The 26423-nt window shown below is 37.8% G+C and overlaps 1 protein-coding gene across 1 annotated transcript in view; it reads right to left on the bottom strand.

Moving 5' to 3' along the window:
• The window catches only part of SRPK2 (SRSF protein kinase 2), a 99605-nt gene that overhangs the window by 31356 nt on the left and 41826 nt on the right, over nucleotides 1–26423 (bottom strand). Inside the window, exons 2-6 of the mRNA XM_009883540.1 lie at nucleotides 19519–19670; nucleotides 11349–11457; nucleotides 10708–10795; nucleotides 10359–10446; nucleotides 4688–4794 (exon numbers count right to left, since the gene is read on the bottom strand). Of these exons, the coding sequence (XP_009881842.1) occupies nucleotides 4688–4794; nucleotides 10359–10446; nucleotides 10708–10795; nucleotides 11349–11457; nucleotides 19519–19670 (544 nt within the window). The remainder of the gene's footprint in view (nucleotides 1–4687; nucleotides 4795–10358; nucleotides 10447–10707; nucleotides 10796–11348; nucleotides 11458–19518; nucleotides 19671–26423) is intronic.

The following is a 26423-nucleotide window of genomic DNA, read 5'->3' on the forward strand; positions in this document are numbered from 1 at the left end:
GCCATTCTAGGTATTTTTATAAATAAATTAGCAAGCTCCTTGCTCTCAGGATCCTTTAAGACATAACTAGTTATGGTGAACTTCAAAACCAAAATGTGTTGGTTCAAAATAACAGAATACAAATACATTAGTCTACCACCCAGTCCTGAGCTAGTGCCAGAACCAGTACATCTCTCCAGCACACAAGGTAGCTCAGATAAGAGAAGAAGAGCAGTAGCATGCATACGGTATTTACACTCAGACTAACGTATCCTACGAACACCTCAAATGCACAGCTCTGCCTTCTCCAGTTCTGGAGCTAGAATGGAACAGCAACCTTTCTGAAAAGCTTTCCTTATATGCCTATATAAAAAACGTATGTTCACTTGAGCACGACTCAGCACCAGTGCATTCTTGATAATCTGGATTTTTTTCCTGTAGATCCAAAATATGCATGACTACTTGCCAAAGCAAATGAAAGAACATAGAGTATGTGTCAAAGTAAGAAATGCTAAAAAAGATTGGTTTATACTGGGAAGGTAGTTAGTGGTTAAGTGACTTCAAATTTTAGAAGAGGCATTAACAGCAATAGCAACATGGAGACAGATTGTAATGGTCTCTTCCCTCCCCCACTACACTGCAGACCATCTTAGAAATTATCACTGAATGTCTGTAAATATAATGCCAAAAAAAAAAAAAAAAAAAAAGATTCCACAGCACATTGAAAGCCATAAACATTCAGAAGAAATAAAGTAAATAAAGTATCTGTTCCACTGCAATGTGTAGCAGTGAAATTAATGTGAAAGTAGATTTGGTACCTCCCACTTTAAAAAGATAGCCTTTCCCTCTTTTAAGTAACAGCATTAGGGTGACAGCTTTGTCTTTACTTTGGGTGAAGAATCTTTTTTGGAAAAAAAAAATAAAGAAAGAAAACAGAGTACTTTTTATAATCCCAGTCAGTTCCACAAGTTACCACAAGGACCATTCTGCTAGAATTTTATAATTAGAAAGAATGTTCTTAGCGGTCTTGCAGTGTGGATCAGGCTGCTTCATCCTAAAAACTGGAAGTACATTATACCACTAAACCATTAAGGAAATGTATACTACACGGACGTGCTTTGCACCGTGCCCTGAGAGGATGCAGAACAGGGAAAACACTCCTAGTTTTTATTTATTTGTACAATGAAAAAGGAAAAAAGTGAAATGGGTAATGTGACTCTGAAAACTTACTACCGATCCCATTACTATAATCAAAAATGTGAATTAGAAGGCTGTATTTTTTTCCCTTGTAAAGGTCAAATGGTTAGTTTCACATCAAGAACCTTTCATCATTTGCAGTTTCTAATTAATATTCACTTTCTTTTTCATTCAAGGAGCTACATCATATTGACCCATTAAACAGATTATTTGCTATACTGTAGATGAAAACAGAAGTGAAAATTTTCATTGATGCTCATTTCAGCATCCATTTCAGAACATCATCCTCTCAGAAGAGACTGATGCTATACATTTTACAACCCAAAGAAAGGATTCCAGAATTAAATAAATGGACACTTTCAATCATCTTCACTGCAAAAAAAAGGAACTGCAGCAACTAGGCCTTTTTTTAATTCTGCAGGGTCTTCTCTTGCACGACAGTTCATATAACTCTACCCTGGGGAAAAAAACCTGCTTAAATCCAAAATGAAATTTCTTACTAATCTTCCAAATCATAGCCTAAAATTCCTTTTCAATTGTAGCATGGAATTATAATACTTTCTGAAACAAAATGGTTTGCTGTACAGTAACACCAGTGCAATAATTGAATTGTTTCATATTGAAGTTTCATAAATAAGTTTTTAGAACATGTGTGGCACAAGTTTTGTCTGAGTAGAAGAAAGAATAAGGATCTGTATTATCTGTAATGAGATGAACAACCTGGAAGTCCTACCAGTCTATGCCACTCTCACTAGTCCAAACAGTTCATTCCAACCTCACAGAAATTAAACCTTTTTAATCTTTCAGGACTAACCTGATCCTCTTTTTTCAGGTATCAACTGCTTGAATTGCTTGGAATTTTTCCCTTTGCTTGCCTTCAGAGAGTAACTTATGTTGGAAGATTTTGTGATTCAAACCCTCCCTAAGTCATACTGAATTCAAAGTTGCATCTAACCTCAAAATCAGACCAACCTGCTCAGAGCCTTTACTCAGTTTATTTCTATCTCCTAAGATGCAGACTGCATAACACTGTCTAACACTGTAGACAACCCGTTCCAGCGCCTGACCACCCTCACTACCAGAATTTCTGTTTGCAACTCCTGTATACTGCTTTTTGTTCTATCTCTGTGTATCGACAAGAGAAGTCCAGCTCCATTTCCTCTATCTGCGCTGAAGACATCAAAAGCTTCTCCCTTTTTTAGCCTTTTCTTCTTGAAAATGAACAAACCAGTTCTCCCAAGACCTCTCATACAACATACGTTGCAGCTCCCTCATCCTCTTGGTGGCCTTCCACTGCACTCACTTCAGTAAGCCAACATACTGCACTTGGAGCCCAAAACTTTATAGTCCCTGAAGTGCTAAAAGAGAGCCCCCATTCTGCTGCCTACACTCTTGCTAATGTGGCCTACTACATCGTTAGCTTTCGCCATCACAGGAGCCCACCACTGACTCATATTCGGCTTGTCTACCAGGACTCCTCATGCCAAGGCTGCCATCAATCTTCAGATTTTCAGCTAGTTCTTCCATATTCATAACCAGTCCAGCAAGGTGCACCTCTGACCTGTCTCCTTGGTGAGATACAGCTCACCCCATACTGAGAAACCTTCCTCAACACACTCCAGAAATCTCCTTGATTGCACGTGCCCCATCAGAGCAGATATCAAGGTGGCTAAAAGTCCCCCATAAGAACCTTCTTATCTACTTCTGACATTGGCAGCCTGTAGCAGATACATACTGTGATGTCAGCCTTGTTGGTCTCCCCTCTGACCCCAACCCATTCTACAGCAAAGATTCAAACATTTAAGTTCAATCCCCCTTCCCTGGCCATTCTTTCTGAAGTGCCTTTACCAAGCTACTTCTGCTCACCAGGCATCTGAGCTTCCCACCACACCTCTGCACTTCCACTGAGGTCATACCTCTGCAGCCACATATGGATTTCTAATTCCTGTCCTTTGTTCCCCATGCTGTATGCATTTGTACATGCCACTTGTGTCAGGTCACCCAGTTGTGATGATCAGAGAAAGCCCTGAGAGCCTCCCCCGTAAGTCTGTCCTTCAGGTCCTTGTTGACCCCTCTTGTCACTGGGTTGTGGTCACCATTCCTGAAGACCCCACCTGAAAGTCCTCCTCTGCTAGGCTGCAGGAGCTTGTTGGCAAAGGTGCTATGAAACTGGGTTCGGAAGTTCTCACCTTCCTTCCAAAAAGGGGTCGTTTTCAGCTTGGATCCACTCAGTGGTCTGGCTTACAGCCTGTTTCTGCAAACGGGCAGTGTAACAGAGGTAAGAGTAAACTGCAGCAGGGAGCTCTTAGACCTGGCTTTGCTATTAAACCTGGTGTATCAAGAAACTACATTGTAGTTTCTCAGGTTTCAGTTAAACTCCAGGACAACGCTGCAACCAAAGTGAAAACATTCCAACCAAAAAAATGACAACATTTATTGAAAACAGTGAATATTTATATGCATGTATAATACAGATACACACATTCCCATTTCTTAGCAGGCAGCTCAGTTTGGCTGGAGCCCTGCAATACTACAGCTCATTTCTAGTATCTGAGCCACCTAGTTGTACAGAAATTAATGAAACTAAAATTTCAACTGTATACTAACAACTGCATCAACCAGTTATTTAACTAATTCTGATTAAAGAGTTGATAGGTTGATATTCACCAGTTGACACACAATAATAATTACAAAGAAAGTAACTACTTTAACAGACCACTTATTAGTAAAATCGATGTAGTATTGGTAAAGCCAATACAAGTTATTTAAGTGCCAAAATACTTTCTTTGTCATTTGTAGGTATTAACTGCACACAGATTAACAGTACATACAAAATCAGACATATATATGATTTTTTTCCTTGCTGAAAGACTATTTCTCCTTAAAATCACCTTTCAGCAATTTGATTTTTGTAGTATAGCAAAAGAACATATTTTGAAAGAACATGTCCCAGTGAAATGTTCTGAACTGTTTCATCTTGTTAGCCCTCTGACTCTACAAAAACTTAAATACAGACAGACAACACAATTTTCAAAGAACAGCTTTTTCCTTTAGAACATATTTTTCAGAGTGAGATTTTTTCAGTTTTATTATAATAAGATATTATTTCCTACTGTTCCTTCTGTTTATTTTCCAGAAGATCTTATTAAGAAGCATCACGTTCAACCAAAACTGCAACTGAATACGAATATCCTTACATCTACGAAAAAGACTCATTGCTTCAACTTTTTAATTTCTAAAGCAACTCAGGAACCTCCCGTATCAGTGCAAAATCTTGACTTAAAAAAATAAAACCACCCCAAAACAAACCCAAACAAACAAAAATCTACCCAGCATGCAGAAATGGTGGCTATCCAGAAAGATGCTCTTGCAACCCCGCACCGGGGGTTACCAGTACAATTATCTTATCTTACGTATTCATTAGTAAGAGTTCAGTTGAAATATCATTATTTTAACCTTCAAATTGTTAACAGTGATGGAAAAACCTAATTAAAACATTAAGAAATCTTACCTGGCGAATTATACTTTTTACACAACGGATGGGAAGGCCTTGATAATTGGACTTGATTATCCATTTTAGGAGATGATGTCCAAGTACTTCGAAGACCATACAGACATCTGCAATCTAATTAAGGATAATTTCCAAATAAACTTGTTGATGAGATCAATGCAAATGTTTGTTTGTACAATGGCTAAAACAGTCATCACCCTATTTAGAGGGAAAACAGTTCCCCCTAAAATGAGCAGAGCATGGTGTATGCTTTGGTACTACATTTCAATTATATATAAACACCTACAAGAACAGTGCACAAATGTAGAACAAACTAAAATAAAACATTTTAATTTTGCAAATCTTGTCAGTTATTTCTACATGTTAACAACAGCATTAGGCTGAACAATGAAATAGGTAATTGTAAAAAATAACTTTTTTCTTTTCTTTGAAACAATTCAAAGTACTGATTTGGCCTATTATCTCTACTTTCTAATAAATTTAAAATTATATGAATAGAAGGTTTTAACAACAAAAGACTGAAGCAACAGTGTTTTAGAAAAGGAACCATACTAAACATCTTTTTGATTAGGCTCAATTAAGAATCACTTGACAACAAAGACTAAAGTAGTAAGACAATGGATCTCTTACCACCTACAGTTTTACCTGCAGAGAATAATGGCAATCACTGAAGAACTCAGGAACAAAGAAAATGTGGAACTCAGAAGCAACATGCTAAAACACAATGCCAAAAAGTTTAATTTGTCCCAGTATCTACTATCGGCCACCAACAGAGGCCAACAGTAGATGATCAGGAAAGAGTATTAGGAAAAAACAAGATGCAGGAACTTCCAGCGATTTGTAGTTCAAGGGCTTCCTAAGTTAGAGATTCTACAGTTAACACCTGCGTCGGTTATCTTTCTATTGAGAAAATACTCAGATATTCAAGCTAATTGTAATTTTTATAACCCACAACATTCCGGCAAGAAATTATACAATTTGACTGTATTGAGTTAATCCTCAAATTGGAGCCGGGAAAGACCTTAACGTCCCTGGAAATCAGAAGGAATGTTAAAAGCTTAACTACGTGATCCTATAACCTTGCGAAGAATAATGTAATACAAATACCAGAATATGAATTAATTGATGGATACTGCAGGAAAATCTCAACGGATGAAGTGAGACTGTATTTCAGAGACCATTCACAGGGAACTACACTGTTAGGGGAGAAATCTTACCTAACTTCTCTAAGTTTTATTAACTAGAGTCTTGGCAATGATCTTAAAGTCACTGTCTTGACTTGTGTCAAAATGAGACTTACTTTGTTGGTCTATTATTTACATCCTTCTCAAGTACCTACACATATGCATGAAGCTAACTGAAGTTTTAAAATCTACATCTCCTATGCTGGAGTTAGACCAAAGTTAAAAGGTCTCAAGATGGGTCAAAGCACACTGTGAAGAATGGCAACATTTTGGTTGGTGCTACCTGTTCATCTCACCTCGTGTTCCTTAATTCCTGTATTAGGAGACAGCAAAGAATCATTTCTCAATCATAACAATCAAGTCTGCTCAGAATATTTTAAAACTCTGTTCCACTCAGAAGAGGAGACAGTCTTGGTTACCTTATCACACAAACACCCAAGGAACAGAAGTCACTAGTAAAGCACACAGCCATCAAAAAGGATGAGCACAGCACATTAGCTCTGCAGGGCTTATTGACTTAGCCCACACAGTGAAGTTGCAATGCTACTGCAACATAGATTTCAGAAAGGCAAGACACTGCAGCACTCAGAAATGAAATTTAGGACACCCACCCACAGTCCTTCAGACCACTGCTGCTGCAGACTCTCCAATGCACATTCCTGCCATTCCTTGCACTTACAGAATTGCTAAGCCTTGCCAGTAAGCAGAAGAGAAGGGGGAGTAGGGAAGTGAATAGCTGAAAGGCAAGGGGAGGACACCCAGAAGGAAGATGCAAGGAGGAATGGCAGAGACAGACAAATAGAGGGAAAGCCACAAGAAAGAGAAGTGATATCTACCTGAAAAAAGAGACTGCAACATTTTGCTGGGAGGACTCGGACAAAATCAAGGTATGCTCAGTACTGGGGGAGCAACTGGGACAGGGAGAAAACATACAGGAGGCTCAGCGTTTGGAATAGGTATGCGAAAACGTGACTGTTGTCTTATTTACTATCCTGACCTCAAAAATGTTAACTGTAAGCCAGACTGCCCACAACGAAGTGTTTGGGAAAAGCTGGGCATTAACTATTAGGAACCCAGCCTTGCAAGCCCCAGGATCTTCCTACAGCACCAACATCCTGACAGATGAGTATGTCCGAAAAGTCCTCCAGCAAAAATAAACCTGAAGCCCACCCAGCAGATATTCCTCTTATGAAACACTCTTCGAAGCAGTTTGGGGAATGTCAAAAAGGGAAAACTGAGCAGAGCAGCAAAAGCGAGAGTAAGCGTAACATTAATCAGCTGACAGGCTTAAGTAGTTAAAGATGCTCTTTCTTGACTGAAATCTTACCTGTAACTATCTATCTACACACACATTACAGGAGTATTTAGAAATCTGATGAGGATTAAAGACTAGTTAAGCTAAATGAAATAAAGCTCTGGTACCAACACAGAGCACTTCTGGATATATCTCCATTGCTTCTGGAGTGGCAGCATTTAGGCTCTATGGCATTTAATTCATGCTGTATATTGTCTGGAGATAAACAGACATTATAATAATTGTAATAAATTTATGTCAGGAACGTTTCCTTCTTTATTTTTTCACTTGTCTCTCTGAACACTTGTTTCATTACATGACTATCTGAATCTTTTCTTTAAAAAAATGCTACACTCTAAACATTTATTAAGGCTCTAATAAATATCCAAGGCAGACAAACATAATAATCTGCACTTACTGAAAACACCACAAAGTGCACAAGTTTGGGAATTCTGTTATTTCCTGAAAAAATCATAATTGCAATCTTTTTAAAAAGCACAAATAGGTAAAAAATTATCAGTCTAGTGTAGCATAACACACACTGTTAAAATCCCTCTGTATATAAACATTTATCACAGCTCCTAGGAGAAAGATGACTGTTTTCAGAGACACACCACAGGCCAATGGCTCTGCACGTTCCCAGCTCTGTGCTACATGGTTCTTGACAAATTTCCCTGTTTGGAAGCTCCATGACATTTTGTGATATTAGCCATCCAAAGGATTCACCCACCTCTCTTCTGTCTTGCTTTAACTTTTAAATGTATTCCGTAACCAATAATCAAGCCTCTATCAAGCATATGTCATTTTAAATTACAGTCAAGGAACAGACAGTTAGTGACTTGCCCAAAGAAGCTGTAAATGGCAGAGCATGGTAACTTTCAAATTACTGTTATTTCTCTCAAGCTGTTCAACTCAATAACATTAATGTTGCACTAATATGGCATTTTTAAAACAGAAACAAATAGCAGCAAAACATTAAAATCAGTTACCTGCTCCCTCCCAAAAGAACCTGCACCAAAGATTTTTTTTTCCCTAGAAGATGAAAAGGAGTTGATCAAATAATCAGTGCAACCAACCACTGCTCAAATAAACAATGCAACTCAGGATGCACAAACTGTTCACACGAAAACTCAAAGCAAAAGATACTTGATATCATGTTTTCACTGGTGGCTACGACTTGGACAGACTTCCAGCTGTAATTTAAATTTGAGTCCAGTTATCAGCCCCTCCTGTCTTACTGCACCTTTCTGAAAAATGTACTTCTCGGTAAGGCAGGAACATTTGCCTTCCATATAAAACAACTTCTGTACTGCCAGAATTTTCAACATGGAGGTAAATCTGAAATAGAGTAAATCAGTATCAGCTGTCCAGTTTTAATCTGCTAACACAAAGCTATCTGAACCCTTATTTTTCACTAGTACACATCTCTTTTGGCTTTATCAACTTAAGTGCTATATTACAAAAATATAAAATTTGGATATGCTTTCAAAATAATATCACTAACAAAATTTACTCTTCACTCAGGAATGGCTCTCACCTTTAATATAGATGTATATATACATGTGGATCTTAGCAGTAATTTAAGAACGTTATTGGGGAAACTGCTCTGTTAAACAGGTAAGAGTTATTTCTATGTATAGTTATGAATACATTTTCTTATTTCCTATTTCACGGTAGTGTTTTACAATGAAAACAGTAAGTCAAAATTTCTGATTTCTAAAAATGACTTTAGTTTTCTTCAATTGTACAGCTGTCCGCTGAAGACCTGAAGTGCTTTGGTTGCATTATTTTTTGTGAACATAGTTAGACAATAGATATTCATAAAATACTTAATAAGCATCTCAGTTCATAAATTAAAACCTATTTTTTGAAGCACAACAGCAGCACCAAGAAACCCTAACCAGAGTTCTTTGCCTCACTGTGTTAAGCAGTTTCCTTGATCACAAACCATTTATATTCAGGTTGAAATGACTACTGGCAACTGTATGGTTTATCTTAATTCATTTCAATTTGATGATAAAACCTAGGAAAAAAGCAGACTGTACTAACCTCACCCACATTTAAGCAACTTTCTATCATGCTAGATGACTACCAAAGCAACCAGGAAACAAACCCGAAATGCAACAGAGGGAAAGAAAGCAGTTAAGACCCCATTCTGCAAGAGAGAATACTTGTCCCCACACTCTTATTCTCAATTATCACAGACCCAAAGGCTTCATAACTAGTGTCAAGAGACAGATGGATGGGTCGAAAATTCTTGCACTCTTCTCCCTGAAAGGATGCTTTCTAGTGGGCATTCAGATTTACCAATAGTCACCTCCAAGACTCCTCTCCTGGAGGACGAGAGTTGGTGAACAGCATCTTAACCTGATCTGCTGAAGACGGAAGGCACATCACCAAAATCAACTGAGTGTTAAGCTCTCTAGAGCAGTAACTGTCTCTTTGTTTGGTAGTATGACACCATGAACAATGAGGTCTGCTATTAAGGCTCCAAGACACAACAAGCATACACATAAATACCAGCTGTAACAGTAAATGAAAGCACAGTAATATAATAAGCTGCTAAAACATCTAATATAATTAGCAAGGATAACTCACTTTAGCTCAACTCTAAAATCAAATATATTCATAGACCAAAAACTTTCCCTGAGAACAATATTCAGTCATATTTTACTTTGTCTCTTTTTTTTTTTTTAAAGGAAGCATTCAAAGGTAAAGCTTTAAATCCTTTGCCACAAAAGAGGTTAACACCTGGCCAAAAGAAGATCACATAAACAAGAAAAGAATCTCTATGCCTTCACACTTCCCACAAGAAAACAGAAAAAAGCTTCTTCATGACACTGACACATTCTTTCTCTTTACTAGTCTAGAGCAAACCATACTTCCTGTAAGCCTCAGTTATTACAAATCTTTTCAGTAAAACTCCAGTAAGCCATCTCTAGTTCTAGCAGACCATGACAGGATACACGAGAGTTTACTTTTTTTTATTTTGCATTGTGTTTAGAAAAGCTAAGCTACTTTTGCTCCAGTGACTGCATTACACATTGGACTACTTTTTGCATCTATATATATATATATGGTGTTTCTGCATTACAAATTTAAAGTAAGACTAACTAGAAAAAAGCCAGAACTAAATGCTTACTTATCTCAGTAATTCATTTTTAATGAAGATGCCATGTTTTCAAAAGGATACGAATTCCATTCATTCCAGAAATTTTGAAGTCATCAATTAGCTGTACAACCATATCCTTGTTGGGATCATTAGGGTCACTTTCACGAACCTAAACCAAGAATGTAAACACCGACATTTTAGGAAAAAAAAAACCAACCAAAACACTTCAAAATGAGTACTATTTAGTTAGCTTTCCACATGCGGTTGAACAGTATTTTTGAGCTTCAGAAATCATGGTAATACATAATAAGCCAGCCATTTAGAAAAAAATACGTAAAAAAAGCTTAAAAAAATATCCCGCTAGATTTTTTAAATTCATTATTACTATTATTATTGGTATTGAGCCCTGTGCTGCACAAGTGATACTTACACATTTGAGCAACTTTATTTCATCCAAGGCTGTCTCTGTATAATGCTGGGCACTTTTTACAACTTTCATTGCAACAAACCTTTTCCCCCTTGAAAAGAACCAAAACATATTCAACACATGCTCTGAGCTAAAATAGACATACTTTGAAGGTTGGGAAGTATAAACTGAATATTTTATAACTTAATTTATTCTGACAGAAAACACTGAGATTATACTTTAAAACAACTTTTAACAATACTCTGTTAACAGTCTGACTAACTGAATATTTTGTCTCCTTGATGCCAATATCTTTAGAAGAGGAATTCGGTTACATGTTTTATCATTCAATCAAGGTATAACTATGTTTTTTCATTAAAGATACAACAGAACTAAAAACATTAGCTTACTCTCATATGTTTAAGAACATGCAAATTCAATAAGCAAAACTAATTTGTCAAAGAAAATAGAATTACACTTATTTCTAAGAGCTTTTATAAACTACACTCTTAAGCAACAGCAAAATAAGACTACAGACATCTTTCTGCATAAGAAGATAGCAAACTTTTACATAAATTAGTCATGCTTGTAAACCAAAGGTTATTGCAAACAAAACAAAGTAACATCTTAAGAGAAAAGTGAATGGAAATAAATAGTTTTCTTACTGCATATCCCAGCATAGCCAGACCGTAGAGAAGTGTCCCCATCCTAACTTTCTAATAACATGATACCGGCCATTGAAAAGATCACCAATTTTCACTGGATGATAGCCTCCTTTCATGAAAAAACGAGTAGAAAGAGAATATTCAGAAAACAACCAATAATTCCCAGGTTTTCAAGTAATTCTTGCAGTATAAATGTTCCTCTTCAAATTGTCTTGTACTATAAATATGAAATCTAAAGAACATTTTACTCTAATGTTAAAAATTCTGCCTTACTTGGCCTGGAGGGAAAAAACTCATGTCCTGTAACTACTGTAGAGTTTATTCACCCTTCTCTCTTATGGCTTTTATTTGTGATAATATTACCATCTGTTCTCTGTTTCCTCAGGCTTATCTTCCACTTCACAGAGAGTACAGGAAAGATCTACATTACTTCTTTATCATATTTGAAGCTCCTCCTGTCAACATATTTTGGATGACTGCAGAAGCTCAACAGAGATTGTTTTAATTCTCATTTGCTTTCCACTAATAAAGGTAGCAATAAAATACTTCCTGAGAAAATGTTAAGAACAATGCAGACTTCATTGATGCTCTTCTGCTTGGCTCCTGACCCACAGCAGCAACGTATTTTTCTCATGTCTGAGGTTTTTACAGTGAGGAAGAAGAGAGAGCAGGCAGCTATGGGCTTTGTCTGAACTGCTTTTTAATTACCAAAGTCTGCCCAGTCCTAACTTATACCACTAGACAGATCCTCAAAAGCCCCATTAGGCAGAAAGGCCAACAGGACAGAGCAGGCTGGAGCTCAGGTTTCTAGGCAGTGTGAGGAGGTGTAATGAAGCTTTTTACTTCCTTTGTATTTTAAGAGGCGTTCTTCCTCCCAGTCAAACACAGGGAAAACAACAATCACACAAGATTATTATTCAGACCTGAATACACTAATAATAACATCCCGAATTTTGCCTAAATTGCAAAAAAATAATAAAGCTGCACCATGCAACTCTCCAGGACATCACCAGCAGCAGACTCAGAGCAGCTGTCAAGTAATCACCTCTTCGGCTCTTTCTGGTCCTTCATAATGTCACACCCAACTGTCCTTTGGCAGGATCCTCAGTTACTGACTATTCCACTTAAAATTAGGAAAACCTCAGACTACTTTCTCTAAGCTGCTATATTTGTTTTGAAATCCCCTGAAAATCTTGTTAGAACTGGTGCCCAGTTAAGACAACAATGTGAAATTATAACTTAATTCCTTGGATTTAAAACAGGGACTTCTCTCTTATCTCCTTATCTATGGAATAGCAACATCAAATCTGGATATGCCTATATCCTTTCTTTGCTACTAACATCTTTTGCCTTAACAGAAGTTCAAGAGTTTGTGAAATTTTCTCAAATGCTTCAAGAACAGATTAGTAAATTTAACACAATCGCGTAACAGAACTATAAAGATTACAGAGTCAACAGAACAATAAAGCTTAAATAATGTATCCCTTTAGATGTTGGTATGTCTAAACTGAAACTCTAAAACACACAGAGGTTCGCTATTTGTATGTTAAGGTGTAACTTTGAGCTTAGCAGAGAGCAGACACTCGCTGGTTTGCTCACGGCCTCAACCAAAAGCTGGCCCGTCCGACGTGGCCGCAGCTGCCCAGGCTCCTGCACGTAACACCGCTGGCAGAGACCCAAACAGCTCGGGCCAGAGCACGGGTGAAGCAGCACCCACAAGTATTCATTTTGGCAGAGGCCGGCCTGAACCAAGCAACAGCAACAAACCATTTCAGATGGGCAGCCCAAGTCTTGGCTAAGCAGCGCTGACTCCACCTGCCACCTCCCTGCCCACCTGCCTCCCGGTTTATACCACCGCAGAGGGTCAAGAAATGATTCTGTGTTCATCAGTGCACAGGTAGCATGGACGGACACACAGCGTACAGTCTCGGCTCTCCCAGCTTAGCAGTAAGGTGCTGAAGTTCCATCTCTTATCTGTGAAGGCTCAGATACGAGAACAACCTTTTAACTTTTAATGCGTGAAAATTGTGGACTTACTATCACACACAGTATTTCAGTTTACAAATCATTAGGTATACAGACATCAACATTTTCAGTTAAAAAAAGAGCAAAGGAAAAAGAAGGCCCTAAAAGAAGAGCAGTACAGGTCATTACAGGAGGACTGAGACCTACAGACCCAGGCTAGGACTGAGTCCCAGGACTCCCCCCTTGGGGGAAGACCTACCCTCTGCCCCATCACGGGGAAGGAAATGTTCCTGAAAAGCTGCCATGACAACTCACCTAGTAAACCTAAAAAGACACCTCCGTTTCCACTGCTCATTTGTGTCAACCTCAGTAAAAACAAGCAACATTGCCAAGTGGGAACTCCTTACTTTTCAAAGGAAAAATCAGATCATTTTTGGAACACCCAACCGGATTTACACTCCAGGAAAACAGGGGACACACACGGAACAGGGGACACACACGGACTTACTGAGAGCATTGACTATTATGCTGTCCACTTCATTTGCAAAAATAAACAGTATCACCCACATACGAAGCCCAAGCCTATTGCAGCTTCATTATTATAGAAATTTTGCCAAACAAACCCACATATACAAATCCACACTGATAGAAACATTAAATAATAAAACTAAGTTTTAATTTAATTCTCAATTTAACTACCCTTGCAGTAAGATGTAATCTACCTGGACTTGTGCAAAGCATTTGACACTGTCCCACACGATATCCTGGTCTCTAAATTGAAGAGACATGGATTCGACAAATGGACCACTCGGTAGATAAAGAACTGGCTGGACGATCACACTGGCTGGACGAGTTGCGGTCAATGGCTCAATGTCCAAGTGGTGGTCAGTGACAACTGGCGTTCCTCAGGGGTTGGTACTGGGACCTGTACTGTTCAACATCTCTGTCGGCGACATGGACAGTGGGGTTGAGTGCACCCTCAGCAAGTTTGCCGATGATACCAAGCTGTTTGGCAAGGAAGACACTCTGGAGGGGAGGGATGCCATCCAGAGGGACCTGGACAGGCTGGAGAGGTGGGCCCAAGCCAACCTCATGCGGTTCAACAAGGCCAAGTGCAAGGTCCTGCATGTGGGTCGGGGCAATCCCAAGCACAAATACAGGTTTAACGGAGAATGGATCGAGAGCAGCCCTGAGGAGGAGGACCTGGGGGTGTTGTCTGACAAGAAACTCAACATGAGTTGGCGATGTACGCTTGCAGCCCAGAAAGCCAACTGCATCCTGGGCTGCACCAAAAGAAGCGTGGCCAGCAGGTTGAGGGAGGCAGTTCGGCCCCTCTGCTCTGGTCTCTTGAAACCCTGCCTGGAGTACTGCATCCAGCTCTGGAGCCCTCAGCATAAGAAGGACATGGATCTGTTGGAGTGGGTCCAGAGGAAGACCACAAAGATGATCAGACAGCTGAAGCACCTCTCCTATGAAGACAGGCTGAGAGGGTTGGGGTTGTTCAGCCTGGAGAAGAGAAGGCTCCAGGGAGACCTTACAGGTTCCAGTGGGGGCCTACAGGAGAGCTGGGGAGGGACTTTTTACAAGGGCGTGTAGTGATAGGACGAGGGGGAATATCTTCAAACTGGAAGAGGGTAGATTTAGATTAGGTATTAGGAATAAATTTTTCCCTCTGAGGGTGGTGAGACACTGTAACGGGTTGCCCAGAGAAGCTGAGGAAGCTCCATCCCTGGAGGTGTTCAAGGCCAGGCTGGATGGGGCTTGGAGCAACCTGGTCTAGTAGGAGGTGTCCCTGTCTATGGCAGGGGGGTTGGAACTTGATGATCTTCAAGGTCCCTTCCAACCTAAACCACTCTGTGATTCTATGGGGAAAAAAAAAAAAAAAATTACTTTGCTATATTCTTTCCATAAAACTTTATCTAGAATGATGAAGTGATCGAAGTGAGAGGAACACTGAGAGAACATACAGTAATTTTACTCTTCCATTACTGAAAAAGTTTGCATTTCTGTAATGAATTGTCTGCTGACCTGACAGCACAAATTATGTAAAACACTTCCACATAATTCACTATCACAGTATCCTTTCTTCTGAGTTTTGTTCTGCAGGTATCATTACATGAAACAGTGAAAAGTATGAAACGTTGTTTTCTGTATAATCGCTATTCCTTTTGCAAACAGAAATAATTAAAAAAAAATGAAAAATATGTAACACATAGTTTTAACACCTCTCTGTGGTTTGCAAAACAGATTTTAAAATTCAACAATACAAAAACTTCTGGACCATTTTACAATTTTCCTAAATATCTAGTCCTATTAAATCATTTCTTAACAGTTATACGGCTTCAGATATATATAAAAACACTCACAATTCATGCAGCTGTTTGCACTGCCGGAAGGGTGTCTGTGGGCCCTCAAGTATATAAAACAAGGTCCAGAGGTAATTTTTTTTGCATTAAAAATATTTGCTTTTTTTGACATATTAACAACATAACAGTCAATGATGAAGAATTTAAATGCAGGTAAACATAGGTTTCTAAGAACAGTTTAGGTAAACAAGTGCCTTGTAAGTCTGCCTCTCTGCAGATAGCTTCTGGCATACTTGTGCTTCAAAGGGTCAAAAATAATCAAAAACTTGGGACAGTTTCTTCCCATCACAGACAGGAGAGAAAATACCCTACAGAGGAAATCAGTCAAAGACACCGAAGTCAAGTTAATAAACTGGGGGTTGATAAGTTATTTTAGTAAAAATCTATGCATTGCAAGAATAACAATACTATATATGTAAAAGCCATGTTATTTTGGTCACTACAGCACTGTCCTAACTAATTATAGCAACACACTAGCATATGTTACAGATACCAACAGCAGTAGCATATTCTTCTTCACAAGATACTTTCTACTGTCCTAAGCCACAACAGGAGCAGTTTTGGAAATAATCAGTTACTGTACACATTACTCCCTGATTGTTCATGTCAGCGACATAGTCATTTACAGGTTGTGGAAAACCAGGTAGCAACACACTTAGTTAAATGCATTTTAAAAACCTGCGTAATCCTACAATGAATGTAATTATTGAAGTTCTTAATGTTACAGAAAGCATTTATAAATAGTAGTAACAAGAAAGCATCTATGCAAAATCAGCAGGTTGAAAAAAATGATGTACTTTTGGAAAAACAATATTGGTATTTGAAAATATACAATGTATAAGTGGCACTGCTGATAATGTAACAAAAAAAACCTGTTGTGCTATTTACTGCAGCACACAGAAAAAAAGTCTCTCTCACAGCTAGCTAGCTAGCTACATGCACTCAAGAAGGAGGGTCAGAAAAATGAGATCATTATTCCTAAATGTCTCCTGAATCTATTGGTAATTGTAGCTGGCTAGTTCTATGTTTGTATAGGGAATTATTCCCTTTGTGAACTGGATGAATGGGAGACATCTCCAGGGGGCAAAGAAGATGATCAGAGAAGCAAAGAATTCCAATTACATCCATGACACTACAGGCTCTTGAAAAAATCTCAAAGTGTTTCAAGGCTTTTCAGAAAGAAAGAAAAAATAGCGTCATTGTCTAAGTACCCCTTGAAAAATCACTTTGTTGGACTTTTGATATTTCCATTCCTTAAACAAATAAGGATCTGAAAAGCATTTAATGTAAATTTCAGTGACAACAACAGAAGTCATTTCACAGGTTTAAACAGGCCCCGGAGGAAGCCCCCGGGGAACAGAGGTTAGTCTGCGTTACACCAATTGCTGTTAGTTGTCTCTTTCACATCAGGTGCTAATTCAAACTAATCTCATTTCTTGATTAAAAATACTATTATGACTATTTACTAACCACCATGTAATGCAGTGAAGATGTGAGCCCAGCACATAGTAATATATCCTTAAAAATAATAAATTTAAAAAAAAATTAGTAACAAAAATACCCTGGCAATAGGAATTACAGTTAACAGTTAAAATGTTGAATCATTAAAAAAATTAATTATATACTCCCTCATCAAAATTGGCCTCCTATGAAATTTCAGACTGGAGTTGAGAACAGATGAAGTGTGCTCTGTGCCTCACTCAATAATCCTGGGCGATTGCCATTTTGGAGATAAAATTAGGAATAAAAGAGGCACTCCAGTAATAAATGATAATTTCCAAATATTTATCTTCCACTCTGTAAACAAAGGTAAGGTTACGCAAAACAGAAAAACATATCAAACTAATAAAATACATCTCAAAAAAATTGAAATAATGTATCTAAAATTCATCTCTGCAATTCTTTAGCAAATAACTTATTTATTACCCATAATGAATACAAAATGAACAAACAGAACGTCTGTATGGCTCCAGATCATCCCAATCTGGCCATTCGATTCAGATTCTTATACAACATGGTGACCTTCCCTTCACTTCAACCCCAGCACACTAAACGAAGAAAATGTACTCATCGGTCTTATAGGGAATTACAGTCAGAAAATATGTGCATCATCTACTGGAGCACCTAAAGCACTGTTCTCGCAGAAACAAATAATGATTATGACATTCAAATGAACCAAAGCTATGTCCATCAATTCAGAGCTTCAAGACCAGAAGGTTTCAGAAGAACCTTTAAGCATACAGAAATTCCTTTTACTTTTTCAAGAAATTTGCTAGTATTCTTAGTGTAACATGTAATCCATTTTAAAAGCACACAGATCTCACTACTGACCTGCTATAGTCACAGAGACTCTAGTTAAACAGGTAAATTATAAGCAGGCTGTAAACTTAGACTATTCTTTTTGTTTTGTTTTGTGATCTAGCTTTTCCAGATGGTGCCATTTTGCAAGAGATACTGGAACACAGACAACAATGGATTGTTTGAAATTAAATGCAGCCCTTATTTCAAGGAAGAATTAAGTGAGGGCCTTGAAATGCTTAATCTCAAAGAAATAGAGATGTTTACCGGTAAACAGATGTTTAAACAACAAATCCTTACTCACTTATGGAAGATGTTACAGATACCAAAAGAGTTATCTTAAGGAACAAATGTGTTATAACGGAAATACTAAAAAAAAAAAAAAAAACCAACCAAAAAACGCTTTAGCAACATTCTTCTTTTGCCTGCTGCAGACAACAACATTTAATTTTAGTTTACTATTTGGTTTTCACTATTCATACCTGGAAGCCACTTAAGCATTTGAAATATCACATATTAATAAAACTTCTTACACTAGTTGCTTTCAATTGTTAAATCTGAAAATACAAAAGGACTTGTTCAAGGCTGGGAGAGGGGATTCTTAAAATAGCACACCTCCAGGCTTACACAGAAACTTCTGATTAAGAAGACATCATCATATTTGACACAGCAAGTGTTTCTTGGTATGAGGAATATAAAATACCAGATATAGTCAATGTGCACACACTGCTTTTTGGCTGTTCAAAAACATTAATCTGAAGTAATAAAACTTCAATGTTTCCTAAAGTAAATTCATATCCTTGAAATCTAGTACGATAGATAACTCAAAGTTGATAGACCTGTTACTTATGATTTTTCATATAGAGTATACATTTTCCCCTAATGGGAACAGACTTGCAACTTTAGCAGTGACACTAAAACAAACTTAAGTATTGACATTGTTGTACTGCAGGCATGTTTTTACGCATTTAATAATATTAAAAACATGAATATAAGCAACTAAAAAAATTAAGGCAATCAAGAGCTAAAACAAATGTATAGAGAGCCTCAGACAATGCTGATGGCTGTGAAAGACAGCATGTAAAAAAGCATGTGACATCTCGGGCTGGTGCAGGTGAGAGAAGAGGGAAAAAAGATATAGATTAAAAATAAATGTAGTTGATGTTAAAGGCAACAAGGCATTTTAGAACCTTTTGGAGTATGGGAGGGGTTGTTTGTTTTCATTTGGGTGTTTTTGTTTCTCTTACAACTAACATCCATCAGAAAAGTTTCTTCTCTATTCTTACAATTACAACATCAGGAAGAAAACAGGGATGCAATATTTGTATCTTTATTGTAAAATGTATAAATAAGCTATGGCTAAGTGAAAAAGTCAAGCTGAAGACAGTTGTGCATCTGAACCTGAAATGAGCAGTTGTTCATAATTCTTGTATAAACAAATTCCGTAATTAAAGAGCAGGTCTTTAAAAACCTCCCAAGAAACAAAGTTAAGACTTGCATGGCAATGTTTACCCTCATCAACACTGCTGAACTGCACACACCTTTACAGTAATCTGCAGGATCCTCTTGCTCCTCATCGTCGGACCCTAAAATCTCCTCCTCTGGCTCTGGCGGGGTGGGCTCCGGCAGGGGCGGAGGTGGGGGTGGGGGTGGAGGTGGAGGTGCAGAGGGAGCTTTCTGTTGAGGCTCTGGCCTGAAAATCAAAGAGAGAGCACACTTAGTAAAGAGCTTCCTCACGGGGGTAATCCAACTCTTCAGAGGGGAGGAAAAAACATCTTGGGAAATACCAGTGAAGCATGTCTCACTTATGTTCTCACTGTCATCTTGCATATCACCTGGGGGATCCCAGGGAGGCATGGACAGAGATGCACCTGACCAGACCAAAAGCAGGTCTCGAGTGAATTTGGACTTACATGCCGGAAAAGCTTGGAAAAGATATATAAAATATATAATCATATACGGACAAGCTTTTAGAATTCCTGATGAGCAATTTGATTAGGTAGGTTAGACCTACCTTTTTGGGCATGATTGAGAAGAAATATTTTCAATATCAAGTTACTCAAAAGCTCCTGCCTGCTAGCTGACAGAAGATCCTATTAATACACAGCAAGAAACAATCTTCTCGCAACACTGACCCCAACCAGATGACTTAATGCACTTCTCATCTGTAGCTGCTGCCAAGACTATATCAATATCCAAAACACTGAAAACAGCTATTAGGAAGTAAGAGAAAAAAAAATAATCTTCCTAGGTAGCCTATGATGCTCTTTCAGAACAGATATAGCACGCTTTAATACGCACCAATTGAAAAAACAAAACAAAACAAAACCACTAAAACCCAACACCACCAGCCAAGAGGTGCTTTTCTAAGTGTCTTGCATATCCAGATTAGAAAAACCAAAGAAATTAAATACATTTTATATCCTATTCTGCGAAAGGCTGTACTTGATATTTCTAAACACCTACAAATTACTCACATTTCGAAAATCTGATTATTTTCAATATACATAAAAAATGAAATCTAGGGTTGAAGTGTAACTGTTTGTCAAATAATTAAGAAAGCCTTCTCCAAACAAGTTGATGGGGTTTTTGTACTCATACTTCATACAAATAAAACCCACATACTTGCCAAGTAATATACTTGCAAAATACATTTTCAAAGTAACTTAAAGCATTTGTGCCATCAAAAGCCGCTATAATTTGCATTTATATCTACTTCAAATCTAAGCCCTCTGAAAAACACCATATTAACAGTATTTTGTCATTCATACAATAAAAAAAAAAAAAAACGGAAATCTATAATTAGCTAATTTTTCAACTCCTAAAATTTAGATTCAAATACTTCCTTGATCATGAGTAAAAACTGTATTTATGTTTATCTCACTCCTATAGTCCTCCTCCTTATAATTGCCCCCCCACTACTTTTTCTTTTTACACACTGCAATTGTTCAAGACAGACAGAGCATTTGGAGACGAAGAGTACACAGTTGGTCAGAAATAAATTCCACTGGCAACATGCACCGCCTGCACAGCAGCTGCTATTATGCCTTTGCTTTAAAGGACATCACTGGAAGTTGCATGCATACCAAATTTATCTGCCTGCTACCTCTTTCAGATAATAACATTCTTCTATGCGTTCAGCAAATGGTCAGACTTTAAAAGGAATATCTGGAACTAATTCATTAATGGTTTACATCATGATGAGAAATCTACCCAAATAAATTTATGTAATTTTTAACCACATAAAGCTTAGGATAGAATAGAAGAGAGAGAAGGAATCCATTTGTAGGATAAACAATAAATATTTTTGCACGTGCTCCTACTTACATAAACTATGCTCTTTTTTTGCCTTCATCTTTCCTCTTTTGTTCCCAACAGATGTCTCTATATTGTACATTGTGAGGAAAGTAAGCCGATACAGCAAACGGAAGGTACAGCACATTCTCTGACCAGTTAATCTTACTACACGTTAGATTAGTGACCCTCCAATAGCCTCGTTTCATGGTGTCAGCAAGCTGAGGACCCCTGTGCCCGGTCTGATGTTGGCAGAAAGCTTTCATCACACACACCGTAGTATAAAGGTCTACATTACAAACCTTGAAAACTCATCTGCTGGGCACAAGGCCATTTTGGATACACAGATCATAAACTATGAACACTTAAAAATTAATAATGCTAATGATGAGCAAGAAGAATAAAGCATAGTGAAACAGCCAGCACCTCCTCAATATATCTGAAAGCAGTGTGCCAGGTAACACAGGCACATCCATCAGCGCTTGGACTCCTTATTTTGGTCAGTACCATCACTTCACTTGGGTCTGACCCCAAGTTTCCATGTTATTATTTTGGTCACATAAGATGGCACAAATACAGCAAAATCTAGGGTAAGTTAGGGCAATGCAGTACATGGGTCATAAGTTCAAAACTCCACTGAAGTCGTGCCGATTTTGTCTTTTAACATAATAACCACTTGCTTTGTTTCTTCACATGATGAAAATACTACTTCACAGAGAATTGGAAGCATTTCTGGAATTGAGATTCACACATTTTTCCGCCCATTTTGAAATAAACATCAAGGAATACCAAGAATCCCCCTCCAAGGGAGGGAGGAAGTATACAACCCAAGATTTCAAAAAAGCCAGTATTTGAATTTATTCTTAGAGAAATAGATTAAGAAAATAGAGCTGCTTCTGAGTCTTTCTCAAGCTACTATATTAGATTTTGCTTTGAAAAGTGTTATTTTTTTCCTGTCTCCAATCTTACTTGTATTTGGTATTCAGGAGTGTTTTCTTATTGTCCTTTGTGGACATCAGGAAAGAAGGAAGGAAGGAAAGATACTACTTTATTTCCTTCAGGAGTGATTTATGATTTTATCTGAGAATAACAAAACACTGACTTAAACTGAGGAAGATCTTTGATTTGTCCTTTTAGCTTTGCTTGTACCTTTTGAAGCAATCAAATATTAGGACATGAAGAAGGGTGAAGGAAAGAAATGCTGCTGAGTTACATCAGTCTGATTATTAATTCTGTATTATTAGCTTATTTTGCTATTTTTTGCTTCAGTTTAGGATTCTTACCAAGGGATTCTTAGCATTGTTCTTCGGTTTTGCTCACTTTTACATTTCTGGAGTACACGTAAAGATCAAGTCTTCAACACTTGACTTGGCTGCTTAAGTTCTGCCTACAAGCATAATAACTCATCCTGTCATCACCAATGCTTGCTCTTCTGCCAACACACAATTTCACAGTGTTAGGCAGGACATAAGTTGATGAGCAAACTCCAGTCTTGCTATTTCTTTGTAGCCCTTTTATTGAATTGGAAAGATAAGCTATGACGAATGTTTCAACAATATCCTCCTTTACGATGTATGGCATGAGTATATACTGTATTCAGCTTCAATTTCATTTTTCCAGTATAGAGTTTGTTAAAATGTGAATTTTTTTTTCTTCAAAGTAGACTGGAAAACATCTTTGGCATTAAAAATCCAGCCATTGAGGAAGCTGTGAGTAATGAACATGTATGCTAACCTCCATTTCCTTTTCAGAAACATAATTGTCAAAAACTATCATAACATAACAAGCTATTCAACAGCTGCATTATTTCAAGTTATTACTCTCTTATTTCCTAAAATGTTGTATGTAATGATAGGCATTAGGTAACACATGCATGCAGAGGCATATGCTAAGTCTGTTTTTCTTTTTTCTGAAGTAATCACTTGGTACTCTGTGGTCTACCACTACTAGGTTATTCATCACCATCCAAGCATAAGCAATTAATTATAGAAGAAGATGACACACCATTTCTAGACTCACAGTATTCTGTCAGTAGGGATGCAGAGAACTGACCATCTCCACAGGCTACAATGACAAACTTTATAATTGTATTGAAAGAAGCATTACAAACAATTAACAAACACTAGCCAGGATGTTTTATCTTTTAATTACTCTCTTTCAAATGGACAAAAATAAATTTACAGCAGAGTCCAATCAAAATACAATGAAATCCTATTTCTAAGCTGCTTTTAGAGGGAATGCTTAGTAAAAGACAAAAGAAAAGCTGAAGCATTTCTCCTCTACAGTGAACTTGAAGCAAAATATGTTGAAATCCTGCATGGAGTCTTACAACAAATCAATTGCCCGCTTTAAGAAATGTAAAATTACTGACAACTTAATTTCACTATTCTCTGTCATGGACATGTTGCTCTGTGTTCCAACTGTGGAACAGCCAACAGAAAAAGCAATCTCCGTAACATTAAAACCTGAAAATGCTAGGAAAATTATATCGTGAAAAATTCAGGAAGAACTGTTCAGGTTTTTTGTTGTTGATGCTGTGGGGTTGTTTGCTATTCTTCTGTTCTGGAAAAGGTAAAACAAGAGCAGTGAGGGTGATCAAAAACACAAAATGCGTTCCATATGGAAAGCATCTGAACATACCAGAACTCTTCCGTAGGGAAAACAGACAGTGGAGATCTATAAAATCTTGAGAGGCAGAGAGAAAGTGAATAGGAAATGACTGTTCACTGCCTCTCCCCACACAAATTGAGCCAAGTTGACAAAAAAATCTAAAGCAAAAAAAAATTACTCATGCAACATGATAAAAACTAAAGCCACTTTCTTCCTCTGATATCACAGATAACAGAAGCTAGTTAAGTTCAAATAGGGTTCAGAAAACTCATGGAAAAAAACTTGATTGATAGCTAATACAAAACCACATTTGACTCATGAAGCTTATCAGCCTGAGATCAGGAAACTATTCAGCACATCGTGGCCCAACCCTGCGCTCTTCCCCAGGCAACTGCTCCCGGCCAGAGGGAATGTAGATGTACCTTGGTACCTTGGGTCTCACCTCATACAGTCACTTCATCTTCAGACATTCCTTCCTTTTCCTCAACAAATGAATCACTTCCATTACTAAAAACCAAAACAGATTTCAGGCCTCTTTATCCAACACCCTCGTATGAAAAAAAAAAAAAAAAAGTTTTAATTGTTATTATCAAGTAATGGACAAGAATGCATTGCAGACAAGATTGCTATACAACAAGATTACTTGAAGAAATCCTTATGTTGTTCTCCATGGGGAACAGACACAACAAGAGACTCCTCCATGAACTCTGTACTGCAGGCATGATGAACTACTGAATTTATTAACTTAAAGTCTACTTTTAGGTAAACAGAACTTTACCTTGACTGTAGCTAAAACCTGCATCTGATTCTCCTACCTTCAGAAGAGCATTGTCTCAGAATGAAAACAGACTAAGTCAAATTAAAAAAAAAAAAAAAAAAAAAAAAAGGAGAGACAGAAATTGGTGGGGTTAAGCTAAGAACTACCTCAACCTGAGGGGAAAACAAAACTCTCCTTAATATTTTCAGATGAACACATCCAGAAAATTTTTTTGCTAATAGAAAATGCAATTAGAAGGAAGTTAAACGACTCCTTCATATATTTAATAAAATAAAACTTAGAATAAATTGTATCCTAACAATGTTACAAACCTCCTGACATGTCTACAGAGGCTCTTTGGGGAATTTTACATTGAAGAGAAAAAAAAAAAAAAAAAGGGAAGCAGGGGGAGGGTATACATCAAAAGAAATGTGCTATAAGCCTCCTAACACTGAGACGTGAGCTTTAAGAAATCTGAGAGTGGGTGTGGGTCCATCTGGAAGGAGCTCCAGCTATGCTTCCCTCCAGCTGCAGAAGGCAAAACCTTTCATGCTCCCAGGCAAGGCTCTCAGGTGCTGTAGAGCTTCAAGTCTGAAATTTCTATATACAAGTTTCTTCCAGCTGTTATTAATTGCTTAAGGACTCAGTTATTTGGATCTCTTTCTCATTTGTCCAAATGGTGTCTGCTTTACTTATTGAACTCTTGCCTGTTCCTTTTCCCAAATGTAGATTTAGCTAATTAAACAGGTGCCTTCTAACAGTGAGCTCTCTGAAACAGAGGCAGCCTTAAACGAAGGCTTTCTAAATAAATCCACATGCATACAGCATGCAACAAACATAAGATCAAAACAACCCCGAAGTTCTTGCTCAAGGAACAAAATTATGTTGCATCATATTCCAAGCAAGATTTTAAATTTGTTATAATTCTGAATAATTTCAGATCCTAATAGTTATTATGATAAATAATTTGTAATTTAGTATTATAATTATTATAAATTATGCCAGAAGTCATTTTGCTGCTTTTAGAAACAAAGTCCATATATCCAGAAGGAAACGGAGCATAATGAGACATGTTTTTACCTAACTCCAAGAAATTGTTAATATGAACTTCCAGACACAGCTTTGCTTTATGTGAAAAGCTCTATTTGTGTTCTTATACTAGTGCAGAACGATGCTGTAATTTCCAATTCTAGAAAATCTATGCATAAAAAGAGAGACTGCTGGCATGTCACCAGCACGAAACAGTTTCCACATCTGGTCATTATCAAACAAAATTATCATTCCTACTGGGACTGTTAACATTCCTTCGAAAGATACCATCACACTGTCAAACATCAATCACAGCACCAGCGGAAACCCCTCCTGTAATGGAGCAGGCTGAGACACAGTAACTTCTGTAACCTCAAACGAACAGCAAGACAGAGAATGAATTTTTCATTCCCATCATGTTTACTAGCCTTTTGGAGTCAAACTTGGGCTTCAATGTACACCCAAAGTCAAATGCCAAGGAACTCTGCCTTCTTCCATTCAAAACAACGGGTACTATAAACAAATACCGTTTCAAGCAGCTCGTACTGCAGTCTTACCATGTCTCCCCCCCAGCCTTGCAGCAGAGTGCTGGGGCAGAGAGAGATCCTTCTCGTTTACTACTGCTCACGATAGAGCTTCTCCCTTGCCTCAGTGCTGGATCTAGTGGTACACAGCCACGATGGACAACAAATCCATGAACTGGGCTCCCTCACTTGCCATGCTGGAGGCAAGGCAAGCAGGATGAGCACATCGCCA

The sequence above is a fragment of the Charadrius vociferus genome, unplaced genomic scaffold (genome assembly GCF_000708025.1).
Source record: "Charadrius vociferus isolate BGI_N301 unplaced genomic scaffold, ASM70802v2 scaffold704, whole genome shotgun sequence".
In the NCBI taxonomy this organism is placed as follows: Eukaryota; Metazoa; Chordata; class Aves; order Charadriiformes; family Charadriidae; genus Charadrius; species Charadrius vociferus.